This window comes from Acinonyx jubatus, chromosome D3 (assembly GCF_027475565.1).
Source record: "Acinonyx jubatus isolate Ajub_Pintada_27869175 chromosome D3, VMU_Ajub_asm_v1.0, whole genome shotgun sequence".
Lineage (NCBI taxonomy): Eukaryota > Metazoa > Chordata > Mammalia > Carnivora > Felidae > Acinonyx > Acinonyx jubatus.
Genome location: NC_069392.1, coordinates 25,833,848 through 25,861,692, shown reverse-complemented (window position 1 = coordinate 25,861,692; position 27,845 = coordinate 25,833,848). Strand labels below are relative to the sequence as shown.

At 48.3% G+C, this 27,845-nt stretch overlaps 1 protein-coding gene across 3 annotated transcripts in view; it reads left to right on the top strand.

The window, feature by feature from the left end:
• MYO18B (myosin XVIIIB) overlaps nt 1-27,845 on the top strand; it is a 255,506-nt gene that overhangs the window by 181,271 nt on the left and 46,390 nt on the right. For all 3 annotated transcript variants that reach the window (XM_027050907.2, XM_027050908.2, XM_027050910.2), the window contains one exon: nt 2,632-2,817. In XM_027050907.2, the coding sequence (XP_026906708.2) occupies nt 2,632-2,817 (186 nt within the window). The remainder of the gene's footprint in view (nt 1-2,631; nt 2,818-27,845) is intronic.

Genomic DNA, 27,845 nt, shown 5'->3' with positions numbered 1-27,845 from the left:
TCACCCGTCTCTCATCTGTGTTGCTTCTCCCATTCCCTCCTTTCTGCCTTCCTTCAACCACACGGTCCCACAGATAACTATCCATCCAGCCTACCCACCTCTATGTATCTCCATCCACGTCCATATGCCATCATTCCATCCATCACCCTCCTTATGTCTTTTCTTCCTTCCTTTCTCCATGCTTTCTTCTCTCCCTCTGTTCTTTCCCTTTCTTCAGACCTTGACCCCTCTGTCCGTGTTTTTATCCACCGGTCCCGTTCTGCCTGTCCCCATCTGACCACTCATGCACTTATGCACCCAACACTCACTTTGAGCAGAAATTTATTTTGCACCTAGCGTGTACCAGGCTCTGTTTTAGGCACATGAAAGACAGATGTACAAAGCAGATTCTGCTTTTCAGAAACATGGAGTTTTGTAGGAGATGTGAGTAAAATAGGTACATAAATACCCATAATATGGACAGAGGGCTGTGAGGTTTGGGGGGCAAGGAGGTCTTTTCAAGCTGAGGAATTAGGGAAGCCTCCAGGACGAGGTGACATTGATGCTGGACCTTGAGCAGGGCAGGTAAGACGTGGATGGGCTGGGGTGAGATTCAGTGACAACATTCACATTTAGCTCTGCAGGCCAGCGACATGGACGTCACCACTGTCAAAGTTGTTTGTCATTAGCCACTCCCCTGGATGTTCGCCACAGCCCTGTAGGGAAGGTAGGATAGGCCTCACCGAATGAACTACAAGGTGTCGGCAGAGAGGTCGAGGGACCTGTTCAAGATAAAGCCGTTTAGTGTCAGTGACAGGAGTAGATGGACCGGGGATCATCACTCTCCCCTGGTCCCAGGCTGTAATTTCTCCGCAGTCAGCTGGCTTAGCCACCGGATGGTCCATCTAGAAATGCGAGGCTGAGGCTGCGTTCCTCACTTTGAGCCATTCTTCCAATCCCCCGTTGGGCACTTTGTCTCTAAGAAGGCTGTGTGCGATACATGAAGAATGGAGAAAGATCCTTCTTTGCCTTGACCCTCAGAGCTTCTCGGAGCTGCTCAAGGGATCCCTCGAGGCATAATTGTCTCTGCAGATCACCATGGAACTTTGATCTACTACACTTTAAGTTTATATAATGTCAGGCTATATCCGTTTGCTTGAATCTAGCATAGTCAAGCGATAGCAGAAAATAAAATAAAACTATGATTTTAAAAAACCCTTTATGTGTCAGATTCCATATCCAAATTCCCTTTCCCCTCTGCTGTTGTGACTTGAATTTAGTAGAATTCCAGGCCTCAGGGACACCTTTTGAGAACTATTCTTCTTCCTTTTAACACCCCCCACCCCACCCTTTGAATTGTTACCAAACTCCATTTGAAAGGCGAAGGGCAATTGAATTGTAATGCTTTTCTTCTAAACCATGATTCAGTCTCAGATCTGGAGAGGGGCTCAGCGTCTTGCTCAAGGACCTGAAATATTCATGTGGGCTCCCTTTTAGGTCAACACTAGAGTATTTGCCCATCAGAATCGATTGGCTGCAGGCATGTTGGCCAACTAATGAATTCTGCAAAACAGCACTTGGGTTTGTAGCACTGGTGATGCCCACAGCTCTCTTCTCTCTATTTTTTCATTGTGTCCTCTTGGCTCTTCCCCCTGGAAAGGGAAAAATGCCATAAAACATTAGAGCTGAGGCTCAAAGGACCTTATCTGACCAAAACCTCCTCACTTTACAAATTGGGAGACCAAAATCCATACTGGGGAAGGGGTTTTGATTTCCCAGCGTAGTGTTCTCCCCACTGCACATCTTCGTAAAATGATGGGGGCTGCTGTAAATAGTAATAATTCCCAACTTTTGGGGCGCCTGGGTGGCTCAGTCGGTTGAGCTTCCAACTTTGGCTCAGGTCATTATCTCGCAGTCCGTGAGTTCGAGCCCCGTGTCGGGCTCTGTAGTGACAGCTCGGAGCCTGGAACCCGCTTTGGATTCTGTGTCTCCCTCTCTTTCTGCCCCTCCCCCATTCACACTCTGTCTCTCTCTCCTTCAAAAATAAATAAACATTAAAAAAATTTTTAAATAATCCCCAACTCTTATCTAAAATGTTCTATGTGCCAGGCACTGAACTAAGCCTTCTGCAGAACTTAAACGTTTTCAAGTCTGACATGATCCCTAGGACATAAATACTGTCATCATCTCTGTCTCTTAGAGAGGTTAAATAACCTGACTAAGGTCACACAGCCAGGAAGAGGCAGTTGGGGGATTGAACCTAGGGCATATTCAAAGCCAGGGTGCTCAGCTGTATGCTAGGCTGCCTCTCTGAATAGCAATTATCATTTGCTAGGTTTTTTTTTAAGTTTATTTATTTATTTTGAGAGAGAGAGAGCACAAGCAGGAGAGGGAGAAAGAGAATCCCATGACCCGAGCCAAAAATCAAGAGTCGGTCACTCAACCAGCTGAGCCACCCAGGCGCCCCTCGTTTGCTAGGTTTTTAAAATAAATTCTTTGTTTCGGTATCAGAACTCGGGATTGTCGTCCTGATTACCTTATACAAGGGCAGGGAGACTCAGCAAAGGATTTCTCTTGCCGGAGCCCTCTGTCTCGGGCGCCTGGCCTCTAACTCCATGGTGCATGTGTGCTCTCCACACCGCCTGCCTCCAGGTCCTGGTGATCCGGCTTCGGGACAGCCTGATCAAGATGGGCGAGGAGCTCACGCAGGCGGCCAAGTCTGAGTCCCAGCAGCGGGAGAGCAGCCAGTATTACCAGCGGCGCCTGGAGGAGCTGAAGGCGGACATGGAAGAGCTGGTGCGGCGGGAGGCGGAGGCCAGCCGCAGGTGCATGGAGCTGGTGAGTGCCCAACGCTGGCTCTCCTGCGATGGAGGGTTTCGGGCGCAGGCATGCCCGCTGCCTGCTGAATCAGAGCCCCCTGGGGCAGGTCTGGGCCTTTGGGAAGCAGGGAGACACCGGAAGGGGCCGGGCGGAGGATGCACGCTGCTATTGGCTGCAGAGCCTGGGGGCGGCCCCAAGTGGGCCAATGGCATTCACTGCTGCTGGATGGGCCGCCCAGCACGTGTACACGTCAGATTCCAGTCTTTCTTTTCCTGCCTCGCGCGTTCCACTCCAAAGGCAGGAAAGCCTCGTGGGAAGAGGAAGGAATCAACATTGACTAAATGCCCAGCTTGCATGGCGTCTTAACACCCATATCGTAAAATCCTCATAACAGCCCTGTGAAGTCAGAATTATTATCCCCATTTTACAGATGAGGAAACTGAGGCTCCAAAGGGGTGAGATAACTAGTCTAATGTCACATCTAAGAACTGTCAGAGCTGTTTCTGGGCTAATAACAGCAACAGCAAAAATAAAAGTACTTCCAGGTAGGTACTATTCTTATCTCCACTTAGCAGCTGGGGAAACTGAGGCAAGGGGACAGCAGCACGCCAAATGGAGGCTCAGAGTGGTACATACACTTGCCCAAGGCTACACACACGCTAGTAAGAATTCGACCCAGGCTTGTCCAACTCTGTAGTCTGTGTTCTTATTGACTAAACCGTGCTCTGCTCCCTGGTGTGATTTAAAAATTTGTCTCCTATCCTGACAAAAAAAAAAAAAAAGGAAGAAAGTAAAATAATAAAAAAATAAAAATAAATAAAATGTAGAGTTTGGCATTTTACTAAATTTCATAGGGAGACAAAAGGGGGAAAAAGGTACGAATTTGTATCTTGCCCCATGGGAAGGTTTCTCCCATCATGCACTGTATTTTTCTAAGAATGGTTCCCTGCATGGATCACAGAGCATCTCAGAGAGCTGGCTTCTCCTTTTCCCCACGAGGTCTGATGTCCCTAGAACTCCAGGTTTCTGCTTCTGTGACCCGGGAGACATCTGGCACCCCCTTTGCCTGCCACCATAGAGCCTTCACTGAGACAACCCACCACCTGCCAAGGCTTGGCCAGAAGGTCCCTAAATCATGGTCTTTATCTCTTCCCGCCCCGTCCATTCTGGTTTTGTGACAGGTCTCGCCCACTTGTCCGCCTGCAGCGAGTATATTTCTCGGGCCACTGCCTGCCACGGCTGGTGTCACTCTCATAAGCTTTGCCCTTGACAAGCCATCAGGCAGGCTGTTGTGTGGGGGGAGGTGAGGCTCCGCACAGAGACCCAGGTTCCCAGACAAACCCCAAGCCCCATAACTGGCAGTTTCCCCGCCTCCCATGGCCAGGGAGAGAGAAAGGCTCTTTCCTCCAGTTGACAGAATGACTTCCTCATTCACCAGCCCTGTTTCTCATGCAGCTGAGTTCCCCACCTGCCATGTCTGGCTGGAAGCGAGAGAACATCCCAGCCCATCTTCTCTGATGTCTTCTTTAACCGGCCAGACCCCCAGGCGTGCCAGCCAGATCAGATAGTGGCTGTCTTCCCCTTCTCTCTGTGTCTCCTGTTCTCCCTCTCACTCCTTTCCCTCCTTCTCTTCTCACTTTCCTGTCTCTATCCCCATTTCCAGGGACAAGATAGAGACAAGAAAGTGAGAAGAGAAGGAGGGAAAGGAGTGAGAGGGAGAACAGGAGACACAGAGAGAGTGAGAGCAGGGAAGGGGCAGAGACAGAGGGAGACACAGAATCCGAAGCAGGCTCCAGGCTCTTCGCTAACATGCTGACAGCAATGAGCCTGATGTGGGGCTCGAGCCCACGAACCGTGAGATCATGACCTGAGCCGAATTTGGATGCTTAACGGGCTGAACCACCCAGGCACCCCAGCTTAAGATCTTTAAAGGCCCTGAAATGCTGAAAAGATTATAGTGCACTCCCCACCCCCCCATATAGGAACCAAAATAAAAACAAACAAACTAAAAACTGTAAAACACAAAGCTTGTGTGTTTGCCGAAATGAGACCTGTATGGTTCTCCGCTTTCCGATTGCAAGATGCTACATAAATTTACGAAAACTGAATTCTGCTCTTTGTTTTGGTGTGTCTGTGGTTGGGCAGTGTATTTTCTGGGGCTGCCTTAGCAAAGTACCAAAAGCTCAGTGGCTTCAAACAACAGGGGTTTATTCTAGCACCATCCCGAAAGTCAAAGGCCTGAAATGAAAGTATTAGGAGCACCAACACTCCCACTGAAGGTTGTGGAGGAGAATTCTTCTCTGTCCTTCCAAATTCTCGTGGCTCCAGGCATTCCTGGGCTTGTGGCCACATCTCTCCAGTATTTGCCTTCTCCGTGGATGTGTGTCTCAAATATTCTTCTGCTTTTTTTCTTCTAAGGACACCTGCAATTGGCTTTAGGGCTCATCCCTAAATCTAGGTAGATTTTATCTTGAGATCCTTACCTTAATTATATCTACGAAGAGACTTTTTCCAAATAAGGTCACATTGCCGGGTTCTAGGAGGCTTTCCGGGTTTCCGGGGCCACCCTTCAACCCACCCCGGGAAAGGAGGGCGTGTTCCTGCTTAGCCGGTGTGTTCTTACCGTGACCCCGCACAGCTTGTTTCTTTCGTGACTCTGTGGATTAGCAAGGCTCAAAGGACAGTGTCAGACTGGCAGACGCTTCCTAACAGTGGACGTCCCAAACTCACTAACCTACTTGCCTTCAAATACACTCCTTGCCTGTGGGCCCTGGGATATTTCCACTGGGCGAGGAGAGGATGTCGTAATTTCTTGTTACCATTTATTCACCAACATCTGTCTATCCAGCACCAACTGTGGGCGTGGCACCAACTGTGGGCGTGGCACGGGGGGTGGGCCTCGGTGGGGAGCCGGGAGAATCGGAAAGCCTCTGCATTGTAGACGCTCACAGTGCCGACCAAATGCTTCTGGGGGGGGGGGGGGGAGGGGGGGGAGCGCCCTGATGCTAAGCACCCCAATCCCCCCTGCCCCATCAGTGTGGTGTCCTGGTGCGTCCCCAGGCTGTGACCTCACCTCTCCAGGTTCATGCGCATGCCTTCCTCCGTCCCCTCCCTGTGAGACGAGGGGACGGCTGCTCCACGTCATGTGTTGCCTAACCAACTTCACCAAAAGCTTGAAAGGCAGTCACGGTTCCGGTTCTTTCCTTCATGCAAGAGGTACGCTTAGTTTTTCGCATGGGCCGTAGGGAACAAGGCACACTTTTGCCTGTAAGGAGCTCACACGGACTAGAGAGAAATCGCAAAGGCCGTTATTCATGTATTTCACGTATCCCTCTGTGATGGGCCCTCAGAGCTTTTACAGGCAAAGCAAGGTGTCTGTGCACTGGGGTTTGGGGGGATTCTTAGAAGGCCAGCTGACACCATGGCCACTGTCACTGCCGGCCATTCCTTTGAGTAAAGCATTGCTCCTTTCGCTTTCCATGTTTTAAGTTCAGATCTCCCTGGGAGAGATAGAATGAATTTTTTTTTTTAACTAACTTTTTGAAAAAAATTTTTAATGTTTATTTTTATTTTTGAGAGAGAGAGAGAGAGAGAGAGAGCGGGGAAGGGGCAGAGAGAGAGGGAGACACGGAGTCTGAAACAGGCTCCAGGCCCCGAGATGTCAGTGCAGAGCCCGATGGGGGGGGGGGGGGGCTCAAACTCACGAACCATGAGATCATGACCTGAGCCGAAGTCAGACACTCAATTGACTGAGCCACCCAGGCGCCCCTAGGATGAATTTTTCTAACTCCCCAGACCAAGCATGCGTGCATTCATTCATTCACTAAGCATTCCGTGCTTAGACATGGTTTTTTTTCATGTGCATGTCAAGTCCAGCAGGTGGAGGAGGTGGAGGGGCACACATGTGAGGGGCTTGGTCCAGGGCTGCAGAGTTGGGAGTGACAGAGGTAGGATGGGTGTGACACAACCCTGCCCTTTCAGCCCAATCTTGGTGAAAAATCCTGCTCTGCTGGGGGACACCCCCCAAAAGATCCCACCTTCTGGGCCCTGGGGAGAAGTGGGAAGGATGTTGATGGATCTCCCTTTCGTGTTCCCTTCCGCCTGTCCCAGCCTGCTCCATTTGTCACTGTTGGTGTTGGTTTAAAGGGCTGTGAGTTGTTTCGCGTGAATGATTTACACCCCTGGCTGGCACACCGGCACGTCCAGATCAGGATCAATTACACCGCCGATGGAACTTCTCTTCCCGGAAAAAAGAAAAATGAGGTTTTGCCATTAATTTTAGTAAATGTACTATTCCTGGCGACTCCAGGAGCCATTATGGAGAAAAAGAATATTCTGGCTCCAAATCATTCAAGTCCCTTTGTCATGGGAGCGATGAGACAGCTCATCCGCAGATTTATGTCCTGCTGTTTTTCAATAGTTACAGAGCCCAGGGGAAACCACCTCAGCCCCAGGACAGGGTTACCAAGGGAGGTCAAGGGCAGCTGGAAAGGCTCCTGGTGACAGGGAGCCCTGCTCTCTGCCTGCTTTGCAGCACGTGCTTCTGTTTTGGAGGCCGCACCTGTTGGGCTTACCCCCAGCACCTTGGCCTGACCCCTACCCTGAACTTTCCCCTGAGTCAACGGTCTTTTTCAAAAGTTCCCCAGGTCTGGAAAAACATAGGTTGGACTTCTGCTTACTTTCCCCAGTGACCCACGCTAGAAATCCCAGTGGCCTGTCTCTCTCTCTGGCTCACACAGTTTAGCGGCCAGACCTGCTGTTTTAATTTACTTGGCTATTTACAAAAACATCCATCCCTTCCAGTTTCGTCCTTGCTTCCTCTGTCTTTATTTAAGCCCCATTCCCTCTGGTCTGGGGCTCCACAGTTACCTTCCAACTTGTCTCCCCACTTTCCCTCCACCCTCACGCATCCCTGCAGAAGATCTTTCCAGAAGGGACACGTCTTACTGGGTTACTCTTCTTGCTGAGAAATCTTCCATGGCTCTCCACTCGCTTCAGGACCAAATCCCAGCTCCTTCCCAGAGCCTCTGTAGATCCTTCTGCCTTTGGTCATCTGCCTCTTAGCACCTCGAACGTTCTACTCCGGCATGAAAGGACCCAATGTCGTGTTGTTTCTTGACCTGAGTGCCAGCCACAAAATCCCTTCCTCCCACCCTGAACCTGCTCTCCTCTACAGCTGCCCTCACTCTTCTTCAGCTCCTACCTGTCGGCCACCTGCATAGGGCAGACACATTACGTCTCTCTCTCTTTCTCATTCCCTCAAATAATTGCTTTAACTCGTGTGAATGCGTATTAGCTTCTTAGAGCTTCTGTAACGAATTACCCAAAACCCGTTGTCTCAAAACAGTGGAAATTTATGATCTCACCATTCTGGAGGCCAGAGTCTAAAATCAAGGTGTTGGCAGGGTCGTAGTCCCCCTGAAGGCGTTAGGGGAGAATCCTTTCTTCCTCTTACAATTTCTGGCAGCTCTGGGTGTTCTTTGGCCATGGCAACATGACATTAACCTCTGCCTCTGTGTTCACATGACCTTCTTCTCCTCTCTCCCTCCATGACCTCTCCTCTTCTTATAAGAACACTAGTCCATTGGGGGGCACCTGGGTGGCTCGGTCAGTTAAGCAGCCAACACTTGATTTCAGCTCAGGTCATGATCATACCATCGTGGGATCAAACCCTGCACCAAGCTCTGTGCACTGACATCACAAAGCCTGCCTGAGATTCTGTCTCTTTCCCTCTCCCTCTGCTCCTCCCCTGCTCATATTCTCTCTCTCTCTCTCTTCCTCTCCAAATAATTAAATACACTCCAAAAAAAAGAACACTAGTCATTGGATTTAAGACCCACCCTAATCCCATATGACCTCGTCTTGACTAATTACATCTGTAAAGATGTGTTTCCAAAGAGGCCACACTCTGAGGTTCCCAGTGGATATGAGTTTTGGGGAGACACCCTTCAGCTTGCTGCAAGGTGGGAAAGAGAACCGGATTGGAGTCAGAGAGCTTGGGCAGCTAGGTTAACATTACAGGACCTCAGTTTCCCCATCTGTAAAATGGGGAAGGGAGATATGATGCAGCCAATCTCATTGGGTGGCAGTGAGGCTTAAATGAGATGGTTTATGTAAAAGGGCCCAATGATAGCTCACGGGACGGTCTTAGCAGATGTCACACTGTTTTCTTTCTCCTTTCTTCTCCTACCCCTCCCCCTGACTCTGATTCTCCATCTACTTAAACTTTATCATAAATCTGCTGACTCTCCCTCCCATCCCATGCCCATGATGGTTGATGGTCGTGATGTTGGTGGGAGCTATTGATTGTTCATCACTCACTGCACGCTGGGCACAGGGCTAAGCACTTACACGAGTTCTCTCATTTAAACCTCCCTTTTGAGCAAAATATCCCTATTTTACTAGTAAAGGAACAAGAGCCAAAGGGCTGAAGCACCTTGTCCAAAGTCACCTTCCCAGCAATGGCAGAATCAGAATTTGAACCCAGGTCTGACCAACTCAAACCCGTTCTCCTACTCAATAAATTTTAGACACATTGTATGTACTCATTCGAGTACATTTGTTAAAAACAAAAACAAAAACAAAAACAAAAACCTGAGGGGCACCTGGGTGGCTCAGTCAGTTGAGCATCTGACTTCAGCTCAGGTCATGATCTGGCTGGATTTGTGAGTTCAGGCCATGCATCGGGCTCTGTGCTGACAGCTCAGACCCTGGAGCCTCCTCCAGATTCTGTGTCTCCTTCTCTCTCTGCCTCTCCCATGCTCATGCTCTGTCTCTCTCTGTCTCTCAATAATAAATAAATGTTAAAAACATTTAAACAAAACCCTGAGGTATAAAAAGTCATATTGGTTTTGATTCTGTCATCTAGGCTTCATTGACTTTTGGGATTGGATAACTGTCTCTTGGGGGCACTTTCTTGTGCCTCGTAGGACATTTAGGTGCTTCCCCAGCCTCTATCCACTAGAGGCCAGTGGCGTCCCCCCACCCCAAGTCGTCACAATCAGAAATATCTCCAGACATTGCCAAATGTGCCCTTGGGAACAGAAGCGCCCCCAACTAAGATCACTGCCCTCACATCACCCTTACAATAACTCTGAAGGCAATGCTCATGAACTCCCCACTCATTGATCCCACTGATCAAACAGGTTTAGGGGTGTGATGTGATGTACCCAAGGTCACAAACATACTGGAGAAGGAGAGGAATTCAGGGCAGGAGGAGGAAGCAGCTTAACTCCCTACCCTCGGAGGAAAAAGACAGGAGGGAGTCCAGGAAAACCCAATCCCAACTTTTCCTGGCCCCAGTGGCAACTTCACAGCACAACCCAATTCTGGGTGGAATGAAAGATATTGCTGTAGACTGTGTACTTTTAATAATGTTTGAATAAAACATGGGAGCATGGGTGTGATCTCCTCACTGAGCCTGGCTTGTCAGCCGCCCGGGCAAAATCATTAATAGTTAATGGGCAACCACTTTCGGCTCTCCTTTTGTTAAATCCAGCATCAATTTTATATGGCCCATGAATTATTTATTTGGTGTGACTTGGGGGTATATTTTCCACCTTTGGGGTGGCGGAGGGGAAAGAATGTGAGGCCTAAGACAGATTATGGGCTAGCCGTGAGGGTCTTGTCTCCCTTCTGAACTGGGGGGTTTCCCTACCCCTTGTTAGGAGAAGAGTTCCCACTGATGTGAGCGGCAGGTTGCGATGAATGTGGATCTGGGAAGGCACTGGCAGGAGAAAAGCTTGGAGCCGTCATGTGCTAGTAAGCGTGTTAACAACCAGCTCTCCAGAGCAGGTGAATCCTGGTAGTGTTTTCAAATCTCCCCCTAGAGCTGACTTCAAGCCATCAATATGACGTCACTGAACGCGGAAATGGGGAGCCGCCCTACACACAGGCTAGAGATGAGACACTTCAAAATCATTGGCCAAGAGTAAAATGTTGCTGCAATTATTATGAAGCAATGCATTTTGAGGCTCTGTTCCTTTTTTTTTTTGTTCTTCATGATTTATTTGATTGTAAATTTACACTCATTGTGTTTTAATGGCGGTTGTGTTTGACAACTGGCCTGCAAAGTGCTTGAACATTTAGCGATAAGCTTTGCAAGCTGATAGGAGCCGTTGCCAGGGGGCTTGGAGTCTCCTTGGGGTGGGGTTGCCAGGGTTAGGAGGATTTGTAGGTTTGGGGTCCTAGGCTCTTAAATCAAATCTCATCATTCGCTGGCAATTTTTTAAAATTTTTATGTATTTATTTTGAGAGAGAGAGAGAGAGAGAGAGCAGGGGAAAGGCAGAGAGAGAGAGAGAGAGGGAGACAGAGAATCCCAAGCAGTTTCCGCATTATCAGTGCAGAGCCTAATGCGGGGCTTGATCCCATGAACCATGAGATCATGACCTGAGCCAAAATCAAGAATCAGATGCTTAGCCAACTGAGCCACCCAGGTGCCCCACATTCACTTTTTTTGTTTTTAAAGTGGAACTACTTCACCATCAGAAGTAGGACTTCACCATCAGAAGAAGGACTTCTTTGGCCTCGTGTGTCAAATGGGTATGATCGACCCCATCTGCTCAGAAAGACTAGAGCAAGCAGTTCACGCCATGTCCTAACTCTGCCTGTCACGTCCGCCCCTCCTACTCTCCCTCTTGTCCACTTCCTCCTGTCTTCTGAGAACCTGGCCACACCTGGTGAGGGCCTTGGTTTTCACACTTGTTCTCGTTTTTTCTCGTCTTTTTTTTTCTTGGTCACCCAAGGACCCATGTTTCCAACCTGTGTTGAGAACGCAGCCCGGAGGCATTCACCACACCCAGAGTTAAGGGTTTCGTTTAAGAAACACACACACACACTCACACACACACACACATACACACCTCTCTATGTTTTCCTCCCGCAAATGGCTATGAACTTCAGAGCATAAAGATGAATTATTTTGGCTGGGAACTGAAGTATTTAAAAAGGCATTCCATATGGAGGGCATTTGGGGCCATGAGCAGGGTATAAATAATACCTTTTATGCTTCTCCTGATGGGGAGAGAGCTCTCCTAATTACAGCCCCGTTATCTCAGTGTGATCCAAAATGACCCAACACGTTTATAAACTCACTGTTCACACTGCTTCACTCCCCACCCATTCTGGCCTCCTGCATTCTCAATGAGCTGACAGGGGAAAATGTGGATATTTATATCACTACCCCCTTCCGGGCACCGCAGGCTCCTGTCTCCTCACAAAGGTTTCTCTACAAAAGAAACTTGGTCCTAAAGGGGACAGGGGACCCCATGCCCACAGCCCCAGACTCGTTTCTGGGACGGAATTCTTCCAACCTGCCTTTATCCCAAACCGTGAATATGTTTGTCTCCATTCAAGAGGTGGTATCGTCTGATGAAATGGGTTTCTTTGCGTCTGCCTCTGAGATGAGCTATCTTGATAATAAAATCTATTACGGAGAGCCAACCTGGGAATAATTGGGTCTATTATTCCCCGACTTGTGGCTTTGTTTCTGCATCGAGAACAGGCTCTCCTGTAATTAATCAGAATTTAAAGTCGCTAATACCAATTACAAATAATGCATGGAGTCTTGAGATGGTGAACAGAAGAGCAGATACTAATCTTGTCCCCCGAGACTTCACCAATTGAACTTTTGTCACTTCAGACTTGCTGGAAATTAGAGTAACTTAACTCTACAAAGTTAATTATTTTAAAAAGGCAAGGGGGGAGCAGATATTGATTGAATGTTGCAGGTGTACATTAAATTATTCAAATAGATCCAATTCAAATTGTTTAGATGCGATTATGCTTCCCTTAATTGCATGTCAGAGAGGCTCGGGAAGGTTAATCTTCATGATCGAAAGCACCATCACTGGCACGATTAGACATTTCCAGAAGATAGTGGTCCCAGGGAAGTCTAGGGAGCCCCAAATCAGACTCGATGTTCTGAATTCGTTCCCAAACTGTGACTTAGTTGGAAGGGTAATTCATCTCTTTCTGGTGCCCGTTTTTATTTTGGCTGAGCTTAAACAATGAGAAGTCAGGAGACCTCAGACCAAGAAGTGGGAAAGAAAATGGTTTTTACTGGGAGAATTGGCTGGTTTGGAACTGCCAGTGTAATGTAACAGGAAAGGGTGAGCGAACTGGTCTAAATTACGGCCCTTTTGGTTGTAAGTGGCAGACAAAATTCAAATTGGCTTAAGCAAAAGGGAATGCATCGGTTCATCTAATGGAAAAGTCTAGTGACCTCTGATTTCAGGTCCAGTGGAATGCAGGGACACAAAAGATACTGACAGGCTGAAGGCACTGTGTTGGGACCAGAGCAAATTGTGAACATCCTTTCCTAACCGTGTGTTCAAGGGTATCAGGTTGGTAGGTTGACGTTAGCCGTTGAAGGAGAATTTATACCGTGGAAATAGGCAAATGCTCCAAACCTCGGCTTCTCCCAACCCCATTGAGCCAGCTTTTAAATATTCACCAGGATACCAGGGGCTGAACCCTTCCTTCCATCCCCGTTCTCAGGTAGGCTTTTCCTTCCCAAGCGACAACAAACAGGCTGAAAAACTGATCAGCAAATCAACCTCCGTGATAAGACACAGTGCTTTGCACCCAACAACTTAGATGGAGGACCAAAAATGGAATCTCACTGACTCTGACTGGCCTGTTTTGAATTTCATGCATGTCCCTAAAGCGAGCACCAGTGCCAAAAGGGCGCAGTCTCTGGCCGGAGAGTTCTGGGAGACGTGCCCAGGCCCGAATCCGGGGGTGGAGTCAGCCCTATCCTAACCACATAGATGGAGAGTAGGGGAAGAAGTCCTCCCCCAAGCAAACCCAGAAGGCCTGGGAATGGATTCCAGAGAGGAGAAGCCCTCAGATGTCCACTGCAGAGGCTATGTCTGTGTATCTTGACCCTGGCTGGCTTTCCTCTGCTCTGCCCAGGTTCCTTTTATGTTTTCTCTTCTCTGCTTATTCTCTTGTCTTTCACTTGACTTCCCTCCTGTTTTACTTCTTTTCTGTTACTCCTGGAGCTGGGAGGTCCCATAAGTAGGACGGATCAAAGAAAGGGGAAGGGAGGCCAGAAGGGGGTAGCCTGATTCTCCTTCGCGTCTTTGTGAGGGAGTGGCTTCTGTAATGGGAGGAGCCTGGCTGGAAGCCAGGGGGCCTGGATTGGAGCCCCGCTTCTGCCTCGTGCTGGCTGTGGGACCTGGGACATGCCTCTCCCTGAGTGGGACTCATTTTCTCCCTCTCTGTAAAATGGATTGGATCACCTCTAAGGCCCTTGTTGCTGGGATGGTATGTGAGGCTAGAATTGGGCGATCATGGAGCTGTGGGCTTTGAGTGTGTCTCAAACAGCCCACAGGTCACGGTGGCAGTCTCCTCTTGGAAGGAGCCCGTCCCTACACCCCAAGACCTCTGTGCAGAGTCACAGAATCTCAAACCTGAAGCTGTGTAGGCTCCTCCGTCCCATCTGATGCCTTCTCCAGCCTCAGACCGGTGGAAAGCCCACCTCTTGTTAAGCAGCTGCAGTGCTGGAGAAATACCTACCTTTGCAGCCGACAAAACCCCTGTAGTTACCTGCCTTTCTCCACTGCATTCCAGGTGGATTCTATACCGACCCCAGATTCCAGATGTGGATTCCAGATGTGTCACCTTATCTCTGGGGAGATGGGAGGTACCCTCTTGCTTCTCTCACCTGAGAGAGAGCCAGGAGTTATCCAGAGAGGACCGTGTTGTCTTTTTTAAGCAGCCACCCCCCACTTTTAAATCCATAGCTAATGCACATTTATGGGAAATCAAAGCACAGCCCTCCATCAGGCTTCACCCATTTTTCCCCTGGCCCCTGAGGCAACACCCACAAAACACAGCTTGATATCCCATCACCTAGACCTGAGGTCAGCAAACTGCAGTCCGTGGGCCAAATCTGGCCTGTCCTTTGTGTGTTTTTGTTTGTTTTTGTAAATAAAGTTTTATTAGAACATAGTCACAACTATTTATGTATATTCTATGGCTGCTTTCAAACTGCAATGGCAGAGGTGACTGTGACAGGGACCACTTAGTCCATGATACCTAAAATATTTATTATCTGGCCCTTTACAGGAAAAAAAAATGTGCTTACCTTTGCCCTAGAACATTGCTGGGTGCATACAAGGCATGAAAAAAAAATGCACGTTGAGTGAAGAAAGAGCTTGACAGAAGGGCAAGATAGGGAAGTAAGGAGACCTTGGTGCAAATCTTTGTTCCCTCACTTCCCTCCTGTGTGACTTTGGCCACGACACTCACCTTCTCTGTGTCTCTGTCATCTTTTAAAATGGGGATAATCGCTGCAATTCCCTCACAACATTGTGGGGAAGATTTAATGAGAACATGTCATGGTAGCTGGTGCAAAGCAAACTTACCTATCATCATCATGAACATCGTCTTAGTCCGTTTGGCCTACTATCACAAAATAGTACAGACTAGGTGATGTTTCGCCAACAGAAATTTACTGATGACAGTGCTGGAGGCTGGGAAGTTCAAGACCAAGGCATCAGCATGGTCGTGTTTTAGTAATGGCCCTCTTCCTAGTTTGTAGCTGGCACCTTCTTGTTGTGTCCTCACATGGCGGAAGGGGCTAGGGAGCCCCCTGGAGCCTCTTTCATTAAAGCACTAACTCCATTCATGAGGGTTCCACCCTCATGACCTAATCACCTCCTGAAGCCCTACCTGCTAATACCTTCACCTTGGGGGGTTAGGATTTCATCATAAAAATTTGGGGTGGGGGGACACAAACATTCAGACCATAGCAATCGTCATCACTGTTACCATCATCACCATCATTTTCATCATAATCATCATCGTCTTCACTGTCATTTTCCGTCCCACCATCACCTCATCATCATTACCACTAATACCATCCCCCCATCGTCATCAACATCACCACTGCCACCATCATTACCATTAATTACCATCATGATCCTCATCACCTCCACCACCACCGTCATCATCTTGCTCACCACCATCATCATCATCATCATCATCACCATCACGACCACTACCATAACCACCACCACCACCCCCATCATCACCGCCATCACCACCAACACCACCATTATTATCATCACCACCATCATGACGACCACCACCATCATCATCATCATCACCATCATGACCACCACCATAACCACCACCACCCCCATCATCACCGCCATCACCACCAACACCACCATTATTATCATCACCACCATCATGACGACCACCACCATCATCATCATCATCACCATCATGACCACCACCATAACCACCACCACCCCCATCATTACCGCCATCACCACCAACACCACCATTATTATCATCACCACCATCGTGATGACCACCACCATCATCATCATCATCACCATCATGACCACCACCATAACCACCACCACCCCCATCATTACCACCATCACCACCAACACCACCATTATTATCATCACCACCATCGTGATGACCACCACCATCATCATCATCATCACCATCATGACCACCACTATAGCCACCACCACCACCCCTATCATCACCACCATCATCAACACCAACACCACCACCATGAACACTACCACCACCACCGCCATTATTATCATCACCACCATCATGACGACCACCACCATCATCATCATCATCATCACCATCATGACCACTACCATAACCACCACCACCACCCCCATCATCACTACCATCATCATCACCACCATCACCACCAACACCACCACCATTATTATCATCACCACCATCATGACGACCACCATGACCACTACCACTACCACCACCACCACCACCAGCACTATCATTACACCACCATCATCACCATCACCACCACTATGACTATTAGCATGACCATCACCACCACCACCATCATCATCACTATTATCATCAACACAAGAGTCAGACCCAGAGCAGAGAGCACCTCAGAGCCCCTTTGAGAGCAGGCAAACTCTGAGCTTCAGAGCAGAGATAGAAGAAGTGGTTGGATCTTTTCTAGTTTGACAATTCTGGGAATCTTGTCCCCCGTGTGCTGTCCTCCCTCGTAACGGGTGGGTTCGTGGATGCCTCCTTATTTGTGCTCAGTGTCCTGGGCACTGGCTTCATTGGAATTCTGCCCTTTCCCCAGCCTTGCCTTGGCTGCATGCCAGGTAAATGACGCGGAGCCCATCCTGCCTCTAGTCACCTCTGCCACCCGCTCAGATAATTAGAATCAACACATCCATTTCCCTAATGGCATTCTCATCTTCCTCCCCGAAAAGTTTTCAAATAGAAAAAGAAAGGCAAAAACAAGCTACAACTGTCCTTGTTTGGGCAATTTGCAGCTCTCCACAGCTGACATCCACCCAGCTTTGTGGCGGAGCAGAGCTAGGTGGGAGATGATGTGGTCGGTGCTGTTATTAAGTTTGGCAGCGATTTGGAGACAAAGCGTCCTGCTGGAGAGAGGCTTATAAACAAATACTCAAGGGGAATCCTTTAGGCTCCAGCCTTTGTGAGCTCATTGCTGGTGGGTGGGGAGAAAAAAAAGAAGCCTTAATGTATGTCACTTCTCAGCAAACAAAAGGAAAGGAACTCAGGAAATAAGATGGGTTTCACTTCTTCCCAAGAGCCTGCCCAAACGTCCTGTGTTGTGCCCAGGTAGCAATTGGATGCTTTTCACCAGGGATCAGCAAATGTTTTCTGTAAAGGGTCAGGGCGTAAATATCTTAGACTTTGCAGCCTATATAATTTGTCACAAAACACTGCACGTTGTTGTGCGAAAGAAGCCATAAACAATACACAAATGAATGGGCATGTGTCTTCCAATAAAACTTTATTTACAAAACAAACCAACAAAACCACAGGCTGTGCCTTGTTGACTCCTGTTCTAAGCTCTAGTGGAAGGAAAAATAGAATAGGAGACAGACCGCAGAGCTAGATTTAAATCCTGGTTCCAGCCTTTCCAGACTGTGTGTCCAGGGCAAGTCCACCTGTCTTTTCTGAGCCTCAGTTTCCTCATCTTTAAAATGTGTTATAACATAGTCAGGTGATTTACAAGTGTTTGGCACATTTTAAAGGTCAAAAAATAATAAGTGTCCCTACCTACCCCATGTTCATTATAGAGCACTGCCTCAGCTGGAAAACCCCAAGGACACAAATCAGCAGTCTGTATACACACTTCTGTTGTGAGAGTGAACAGTAGGTTGTGGGTTAATGTCAGGCCATCATGACACACTGAGAGTCAAGGACACTGCACTGTTCCGAGCCTAATAATTATGTTTGCATTTTAACTGGAATGGCTTTCAGAAGGGATCTTTGGGAGAATTCTGACTTTTGTGAGATGATGCTAATAGTTAAGGCATACTTAACCAGAGCGGGGGAAGGGACTCCTTTTCATAGAAAAAGTATAAAAAGAACCTTGATTTGTGATCCCATGGTTGGTTGGTCGGTTGGTTTCCATTATGGATTTTAGCTGGAGGTTGATTTTAAGTTGAGTTGTATATAGTTTATATTTACTTGGTTTTTTTTTAACTGCTGTTATTTATATAACAGCTTGCCATTTATGCCAGGCATGTTTTATGCCTTATATTATTTCTCCCAAATCCCCTGGGACCTACTGCCTGCTTTTCAAAGTGTGGCTCACAGATGAGTGGTCATGGCTACAGAAATGCAGAATCCCAGGCCCCACGCCACACCTTTGCGCATTTTAACAAGACCCTCAGTGGTGCACGTAGACACAAGGAATCCTAATATAGACACTGCATCATGCTTATATTACAGATCGGGAGACAGAGGCTGAGAGAGGTGACAGACAGAGCTTCCCCCGCTCCAGACCCTGACCACACAGTCGACTACCTTATTTAGCTTATGGTTCCTGCCTCTGTATTAGTGATATGGTTATTTTGCTTCTCTAACCTTTCCGCCCAGCTAACCATGTACTTCCTGTTATTAGGCATCCCTTTCTTCTTGACTCTTCCATTGTGGGGATCCAAAAGTTAACCACACACCCAGTAGGTGCTCAAATATCTGCTGTCTGGTTGAGTGACTCCATCAAACATTTGCATATGCAAAACTGAAAGCCTGCTATTTAAAAAAAATGGGGTTGGGGGCTGCCAGTTGCAATCAGTAGGGTTTCCTGTGCACATGTGCCTTTCAGTGCTGAGTCTTTAGAATATAGAATAATAACCTCTCTTGGAGGGTTAGAAGCATAAACACCTTGACCCCAAGGGCTCTAAGAAGCTTCAGGTTTCTCTAGTTTTGTCTTCTGGAGTGATAACTTCAGCAATCAGGACAGGTGAGGCACAGTGATTTCCCCAGTGTTTAGATTATTCTATTTTAGTTTTTAATTTTAAAGTAATCTCTGTGCCCAGTGTGGGGCTTCGAACTCATGGCCCTGAGATTAAGAGTCCCATGCTCCATCAACTGAGCCAGCAAGGCTCCCCTAGGTTCTTTTCTATCTCCCTAGAACGTATGCGAATCCCCTAGAGAGATGGTCTCCAAATATGTCCGCCAGCAGCCTCATGGAGCTATTTAAATTTACGTTCATTAAAATTAAATACGATTAGGATACAGATGTTGACTTGCACGGGCCACGTATCAAACACTCAGTAGCCACCTGTGGCCAGCAGGCATAATCTGGCACCAACATAACCTTTTGGCATGTAATCTGATTTCTTCCCCTTTGTTCCAGTCTTATTCGCGGTTCCTCCCCGACCTCTTCCCGGGTGAAGCCAGCCAGGCCACATGCACTTCCTTTCCGATTCCCTCTTTGGGCCACTTATGGCTCTTCTCATGGCCAGAAGGAGGGGGACTTGGTTTTGGAGCAAGAAGTACAAGGCTATGCTCAAGATAGCCTCACTGAGCCGTCAACTCCTTTAGGTTAAACCCCACTTGTGCCTTGGGCCACCCTGGTCTTGGGATGGCAAGGACACTGACATTGTCATCTAGTCTCTGTATTTCATCCATTTTTCCACAGGGCGCCACCGCCCTGCATTTTTTGAAAAATAAGTTTTACAGCTAAACTCTTTTATGCCTGTAAGTTAACTTTCAAACCTTCCTCTCCTCTGATATGACTTCCTAACAACATGGTTGCTCAACATTTAGACCTGTGGAATCATAGCATTTGGAATGATAGCATCCTAGAGATACTATGGTATCTAAGACCTTAGAATCTTCAAGGTAGAAAATCTTAGGACTCGTAGAAGCTTGAATCATTAGACATACATAATAGTAAAATCTTATTAGGTTGAACCATACAAAATTTCCATTTGTATATAAAATGGTTGACTATAGTTGATTTCACACGGTTCAGCCTAATAAAAGTATGGACTATTGAAAGTCATACATTCTTAGAATTATTCACTCCCAAAAGCTACTGAATTTTAGAACCCTAAGATTTTAGAACAGGGACCGGTAAAATTTTCCCCCAAGGTCCAGAGGGTAAATATTTTCAGCTTTGTGCACCACAGACTCTCTCTCAACCTCTGAATCCTGAAAGCATCCACACAGACAATACATAAATGAATGTGTGGTTGTGTTCCAATAAAACTTTATTTACAAAGACAGGCACAGGCCAGATTGGAATTGCAGGCCATAGTTTGCTGCCCCTGTTTTGGAACATAAAAGCTGAAAGGGTTCCATCAAGCACTTGGATTTGCACAGGAAACTCCTAGACGTACTTTCAGAGGTCCTGAAGGGCCTCATTCAAATGTGGAGACAGTTTTTTTAATGTTTATTTTATCTTTGAGAGAGAGAGTGAGCAGGGGATGGGCAGAGAGAGAGGGAGACAGAGGATCCCAAGCAGGCTCTGTGAGAACAGCAGAGTCTGATGTGGGGCTCAAACCCATGAACCGTGAGATCATGACCTGAGCCAAAGTCGGACACTCAACCAACTGAGCCCCTCAGGCAGCTCCAAACGTGGAGACATTTTAAGGAATTGTTGCTTAGTTCAGACCACTGTCTCTCCCGGGGCAGCATGTGGCCTCCAGAGAGGGAGTGAGGAGAAGGAGGAGCCTCTGGAGCCTGTTGCTAACATGTTCCCCGGCCCTGGGAGGGAGTCAAAGCCATGTGTCTACCCTGAGGGGAATGAACGAGGCCTGCCTTCCAGCAGCCCCAGCCCCTCTGAGGCCAGCAGCCCCTCTGAGCCAAGCCCCTCAATGAGAAGGTCCAGATGACCCTGCGTGCTGGAGAGGGCAGGATGGATAAAGCTGGCAAGAGCCAGGGGTGGGGGGAGGGTGGGATGGAGGGCAGCAGCGAGGTGGATTTGATGAGGCTGTTCGTCCAGGTGGCATGGGCCACAACCTTGATATGTGGAGGAGAAAAGAGAGATCGCACACTGCTTAGCGATCGTTTCTTTCCCGCTGAGTCAATAAATGAATAAATGGACCACGAGTGGCCAAGTGGCTGATATAATTTTAGACTCCATCAAAAGGAAGATCACAAAAGTGTATGGAGGGAGCTTCCACGTCTCTGTGTCCCCCCCCCCCCCCGCAGGGAGCCTGGGCTTCCTAATGTTACAGTCTGGGAGGCATCTCAAAGGAGGACAGGGCAATCTGGGGACATTTACTGCCTGTCTGCTACATGGCTGACACAGTGCAAAGTGCTTTCCACGCTTCCCACAATTTGTCTCATGAAATCGGCACTTCCAACCTCATGAGCCAGGTAATATTTTTTTTTCCCCTCTATTTTACACAATTTTTTTTAAAAAAGCGTTTAAAAAGACGAAGTGACTTGCCCAAGGCTAAATAAGTAGGAAAGATTAGCGCCGGGACATGGAATTGGTCTCCTGGACTTCGAAACCTTCGCGCCCAATCAAGATGTTGCTATTTTGTGAAGGAACATCACGATGCATGTGGATCACCTCGGGGTACTGTTAAGATGCAGAGCCTACGTCAGCACATCTGGGGCAGGGCCTGAGAATCTGCATTCCTAACCAGGAACCAGGTGATGCCACTGGCCCAGGGGCCTCCCTGGGAGTGGCTGGCACTGTATCATGCTCTCTCCTTATTCCAGACCCCCTGAAGCTATGGAAGGGGAAAGCTGATTTCTTTTAAGATGAGGTCACACAGCAGGAAGTGGTTTACCAGTTCAGATTCAAATTCGCATCTGTCTGATCCAGAGTCTGTGTCTAGTGCCCCCCCTTCTGCCTTTAGCTTGGCTTTCGACTGCATTGGATTTTGCCACTCAGGGAATATTTTGCAACATCTGGAGATATCACTGATGGGCACAATGTGGGGGCAGGCGTGTTGCTGGTTATCTACTGGGTTGAGGTCAAGGACACTGCTAATGATCCTGAACTGCATAGAACAGCCAGCTTCCCGGCACCCCCAGCAAAGAATAATCTCCCTCCCCAGGGCACCTGGGTGGCTTAGTCAGTGAACTGTCCAACTCTTGATTTTGGCTGATCAGGTCATGATCTCACGGTTCCTGAGTTCAAGCCCTGCGTCAGGCTCTGTGCTGTTGGCAGGCTGTTAGCACAGAGCCTGCTTGGGATTCTCTCTCTTCCTCTCTCTCCTTTCCCATTCAGTCTCTCTGTCTCTCTCTCTCAAAATGAATAAACTTAGAAAAATGATCTCCCTCCCCTGTCAATGTCAATCGATGTCAATACATCAATAGTGTTGATAATGTCAGTAACACTGAAATTGAGAAACCCTCCTTTCTAACAGAGTCTCCTTCCATCCAGAAAATAAAAATCCACCCAGAACCCCTGTCTGGAGGCCACATAGTGCTCTTGAATTAGAGGAGTTAGTGAGCATTTGAAACTATGCTCCCACAAAAAAAGTAGCATGAATAAAAATGACAGTCATAACTACTGACAAAAGCCCATTTCCCAGTCAATAAGTGGAACTTGCCACTGCTTCGAGATGAAGCCAGGGTGTTTGTGTCTCTGGAACATCCTCTCGCCTCAGCAGATGGAAGTCAATCAAGTCCAGAAATCATTGTCTTAATCTCCGGTCATTATCACGCCTGGCCGCACGCTGTTTATCGGTGTCTTTAGCTGTTAATGTCGCACGCACTGTTTTCTCTGACAACAGCTCCTATTTCCACCCATTTCTCAGCCAGACGGCATTGACCGCGGTCCAAGCACAAGAAAAGCTGGGATCCGGCATTGATTGCCAGGACCCACAGCTCCGGTCCACGTCCTGGCTGATCACTTCCGGCGGGGGGATGTATCTAGTAACACAAGACTATTAATGAAGGTTGATGGACCTGGGTGGGTTTGTTTCCGTTCACTCGAGCTCATTCATGATGGTTCTTTGGCTTGTTGGGACCGCCGGCTGGGGCTTCAGTCATGATAAGACGGCTGTGTGTGCCTGAAGCAAAGTGGATCTCTGGAGAGGGACGCAGCCATATGACAATGGTCTTGTACGCATTCAGCTCTTCACAGTTTACAAAGCACGTGGACGTGACCTGGGCTTTGCAGACAGGGAGAGAATGGATGGCTAACGTGGAGTTGAGAGGGCAGACTCTCGCATGTGTCCCTGGTGCTGGGGAGTCGGGGCAGGGGCGGGCCCCGTATCCGGGGCTTGGGTCTGGTGCTTTTTCTCAGTCTCACCGCTGCGCTGTCTCTCCCTGGCTGTGCATATTCCTTGACTCCTAGGGAGTATCTGTGGTCCTGCACCACGCCTCTCCTGGAACTCTCTGAACACAGAAGGATGCTAACAAGGACAAGATCTCACCTGACCATGGGCACAGTGGGGGTTAGCACATTGGCAATAATGATTTTCTCCGATTCTTGGACACGTTTGCATGACTTGTGACTGGGAAGTGAGGAAGTTGGGAGAGATGGGAGTGTGTTTTGGTGGAGAGGGGACAGGAAGGATCTGGGGCATTGAAATAGTACAGCCAGGGCGGGTGCAGGGTTGAGTGGCCCAGCTGCCTAAATGAGGAGCATGAGAGGGCCAGGGGACATGGGGGGAACGTGAGAAAATGTCACAATAGAAGACCCCCCCGTCAACTTGCCACACTTTACAAGCTGTCACCCGGTTGCTCCGGGAACAGAAAAGAGGGCTGTTTATAGAGCACCTGCTGTGTTGTATGCGGTATATCAAGCACCTTCCACCCAGGAGCCCACATCTGTGGGCTCTTGTACAATCCCACAGCACGGCCATGCTGAGGTCATTCCCACTTTACAGTTTAGGGAAACTGAGGGTCAGGTAGGTGGGTGACGACTGGACTGGCGTCAGACTGGACGCAATGGAGAAGGCATCATCGTGGAAGAAGGCATCATGGAGAAAATGACTATGAAATGGGTCTTGAAGGATGAGTAGGAGTTCACTCAGCAGGGAAGAGCATTCCAGGTAGAGGAACAGTAGGTGCAAAGGCACAGGGGCAGGAAGGAGCGCAGCCTGTTTGGGAGCTGGTGAAGACCATGGGAATTACCAATGAGTGGGGTGCAGAGGGTGGGCGCTGGAAGGAGAAGAATGTCAGAAGGTGGGTGGGGGACCGTGAAGCCTCGCCAGGCTTAGCCACACAGTTTGGACTGTGAGAAATGAGGGGGAACTAGGGCCTCTTAAGCGGGAGAGGATGTGATCACATTACAGAGATTCTCCGTTGGGCGATTTACGAGATGCAGCACGGAAAGGGGGCTAGGCGGAAGAGAGGGACAGCAGCTGAAGACGGCAAGAGCACCCTTAGGGGATGATGATGGACCCTCTATGATCATGAACAGAGGGCAGGAGAAAAATGCAAGAGACCAGCCCCATTGTACTGAGGAGACACTTGAAGCCCAGAGTAGGGACCGGGGGGGGGGGGGGGGGGGCGGGGTAGAGGGGTGTGGAATAAATGGTGTTCGTGTTACCTTCTTTGGGTGCAGGACCCAGGGGACACTTGAGAAGTTTCAAAGTCCAGCTTCCCTATTTCTGCAATCACATGGACTAGTGGGCTGAGAAGACATACGAGCTTCATTTCCATTTAAATTGAAATAAGACATGTCAAAGGTGACTCGATAATTACTGCCTGGAACAATGGCCCTCTGATGCGGGAAGTGTAGTGTCAGTATATGTGGTACAGATAATTTTTGCATTTGAGACTTAATTATGTTGATATAATTATTCCTCTGTCAGGAGAAATTGGGTGGCACAGATACGTCATATTTGCATCTGAGTAGAAAAATGAAATGCCTTCCTTCTTCTTCTTCTTCTTTTTTTTTTTTTTTTTTTTTTTTTTTTTGCAGGAAGCAATTGGGTGGGCGACTCTGGGGAGTCAGGAATGGGAATGGTGTGTTTGGAAGTTCACTCCCGGTCAGGATGGCTATCTGTGGCTGACGGGGCTTTGTGACAGCCTGCAGGTGTCCCCTTGGGAGGGCTGGACTCCACCCACAGTCCTTCTTTGCCCCTTTCTGAAGATGCTGCATCAGAAGTCACAGCCTGGGGCCAGTTTTAGGGCTGAGAAAGCTGTGAGCTCTGAGTAGCTAGAGCTGTAAGGAATTTTTAGAGAGTTGGGTTTATTTTATTTTATTTTATTTTATTTTATTTTATTTTATTTTATACTACTCTGTTCTATATTAAATTAAATTAATTAATTAATTAAGTTAATAATTAATTTAATTTAATTTAATTTAATTCGCAAAGCTTGTGATTCAAAGACTCATGAAGCCTGATCACCTCCCTCCTGGCTGTCCCCACCCCACTGGTCTTTTGTGAGGGTCTGGTGCCGGGGAAAGGAGTCTATGCCCTCCACCACCCCCCACCCATCCGGAGAAACTTGGGACCCTCCAGAATCCAGTACAAAGCCCCCTCCTCACCATTGGAACCCCAGTCCGTGGCACCATTATCGCACAGGGGTGGAGCCCAGTGTTTAGGCAAAAATGGCTCATAGTCCAAAGTGGGGGAAACAGAAAATGTAGAGGGAGGAGCTAACTTCCTTTTTTAAAAAATGTTTATTTATTTATTTTTTTTAAATGTCTTATTTATTTTTGAGAGACCACAAGTGGGGGAGGGGCAGAGAGGATCCGACTGGAAGAGGGTTCTGCACTGACAGCAGTGAGCCCGATGTGGGGCTTGAACTCACGAACCATGAGATCGTGACCTGGGCTGAAGTCAGATGCTCAACCGACTGAGCCACCCAGGTGCCCCAATGGTCATTTATTTTTGAGAGAGAGAGAGACAGAGCGTGAGTGGGGGAGGGGCAGAGAGAGAGGGAGACACAGAATCTGAAGCAGGCTCCAGGCTCTGAGACGTCAGCACAGAGCCCGACATGGGGCTCGAACCCACGAACCATAAAATCATGACCTGAGCCGAAGTCAGACGCTTAACCCACCCCAACGCCCCGGGGGGAGCTCACTGTCTAACAGAGAGAGGACCTAGGTTCTAGCTCTATCTCGGCCACCCAGGGGGTGGCTCAGCAACCTTGGCCAGGTGTCCTCCTGCTCAGAGCCTCAGCTTTGGGGCCTGGCAGATGCTGTGTGTGTCCACAGATGCATCTGTGACGTGTGCATGCATATCGCACACACAACTTAGACCTTTTGCAGGCCAGGTCCTCATCATCTAGATGTTTAACAGCCCAAGCTGTCATTTTCCGGAATTCTATAAAGGCCTTCAGGCAGTAGCTGGGGGCATTTTGAAACAATCAGTTAGGAAAATGAGCAGGGAGAAGGAGGGCTGCAAGCAGGTGCCTGGAATCCCAAGCCCTTCTGTCTCGAGGTGACGGGGAATCCTGGTGGGGCAAGCTGGAGGGGCAGGGTGGGGGTTCCAAGGCTCCCTGCTTGTCTGCATGGCTAACTCCATTCTGCCTTTCACATAAAACCATTTTACCCAAGTATCTGTATGCACGGGCGGAAATGAACACAGGATGGAAAGACACCGTCTTAGTTCTTAAGAGGGGTTGTCCCCAAGTAACAGACATTTTTAAAGGTTTTTTTTGCCACTTTATTTTCTGAATTCTCTATAGGGAGCCCTGTGGGAACCAGAAAAGAGAAGAAATGGTGTTTAAAAGACAAATAAAGGATCACAGGGCATTATACAAGTATGCTAGGGCTGCTGTAGCAAAGTGCTACAGACTGAGTGGCTTGGACAAACAGAAATGTCTCAAGGTCTGGAGGCCAGAAGCCTGAAATCATGGTGTCAGCAGAGCTGTGCTCCCCCTATAGGGGCTAGAGAGGGAAGTGGTCCGTGCTTCTCTCCTAGCTTCTGGTGGTTTGCTGGCCGTCTTTTATGTTCCTTGGCTTGTAGATGCATCCTTGGGATCTCCTGTTGACACATGGAGCCCTCCCCGTGTGTCTTCACATCATCTCCCCTCTGTGTGTGTCTGTCCCTTTCCAAATGTCTCTCTTCTTATAAGGACACTGGTCATACTGGATGTGGGTCAGCTCATGTTAACTTGATTACCTCTGTACAGACCCTGTCTCCAAACACAGCTGTATTCTGAGGTACCGGGGATTAGGATTTCAACCTATTTTGGGGTCAGGGGGGCATAATTAAACCTATAAACAGATATGTTTCTAGAAATGAGAAGAAGTGCAGGATGGCTATGGTGTTTTCCTTTGTGGGTGGTGGAGTCCATTGAGATGGAGCTTATATGTGAAGAACGTCTAGTGTTACCCTGTTGGTCAACTTCCAAGATGGTGCCCCATGATCCCAACCTCTGGCATTCACACCCCCGTGTAGCCTCCTCTCATATTGTGCCAGAGTTGGTCTGTGTGATCAAGAGATGGTCAGTAGTGATGACACCTTGTCACTCCCGAGGCTAGGTTATCCAAGGCATTTGGCATTTGCCCTCCTCTGTCTTGGATCATGTGCCCTGGGACCCCCAACCACCACGTCCTGAGGACACTCAAGCAGCTCAGTGAAGTCCCTTGTGGCAGAGAACCGAAGGCTCCAGCCAACAGCCATGTCAGTGAGCCCTTCTTGGAAGGGACCCTCCAGCTTCAGTCAAGCCTTTGGACAACCATGCCCTGGCTGACATCTTCACTAATACAGATTCTGGATTAGTTTTCTTTTGCGGCTGCCATAAATTACCCCGAACTTAGCAGCTTAGGATAATGCAATTTATCCTCTTACTGACTTGGAGGTCAGACGTTTAAAATAAGTCTTAAGGGGTTAAAATCAAGGTGCAAACAGGACTGGTTCCTTCTGGAGGCCCCCAGAACAACTCA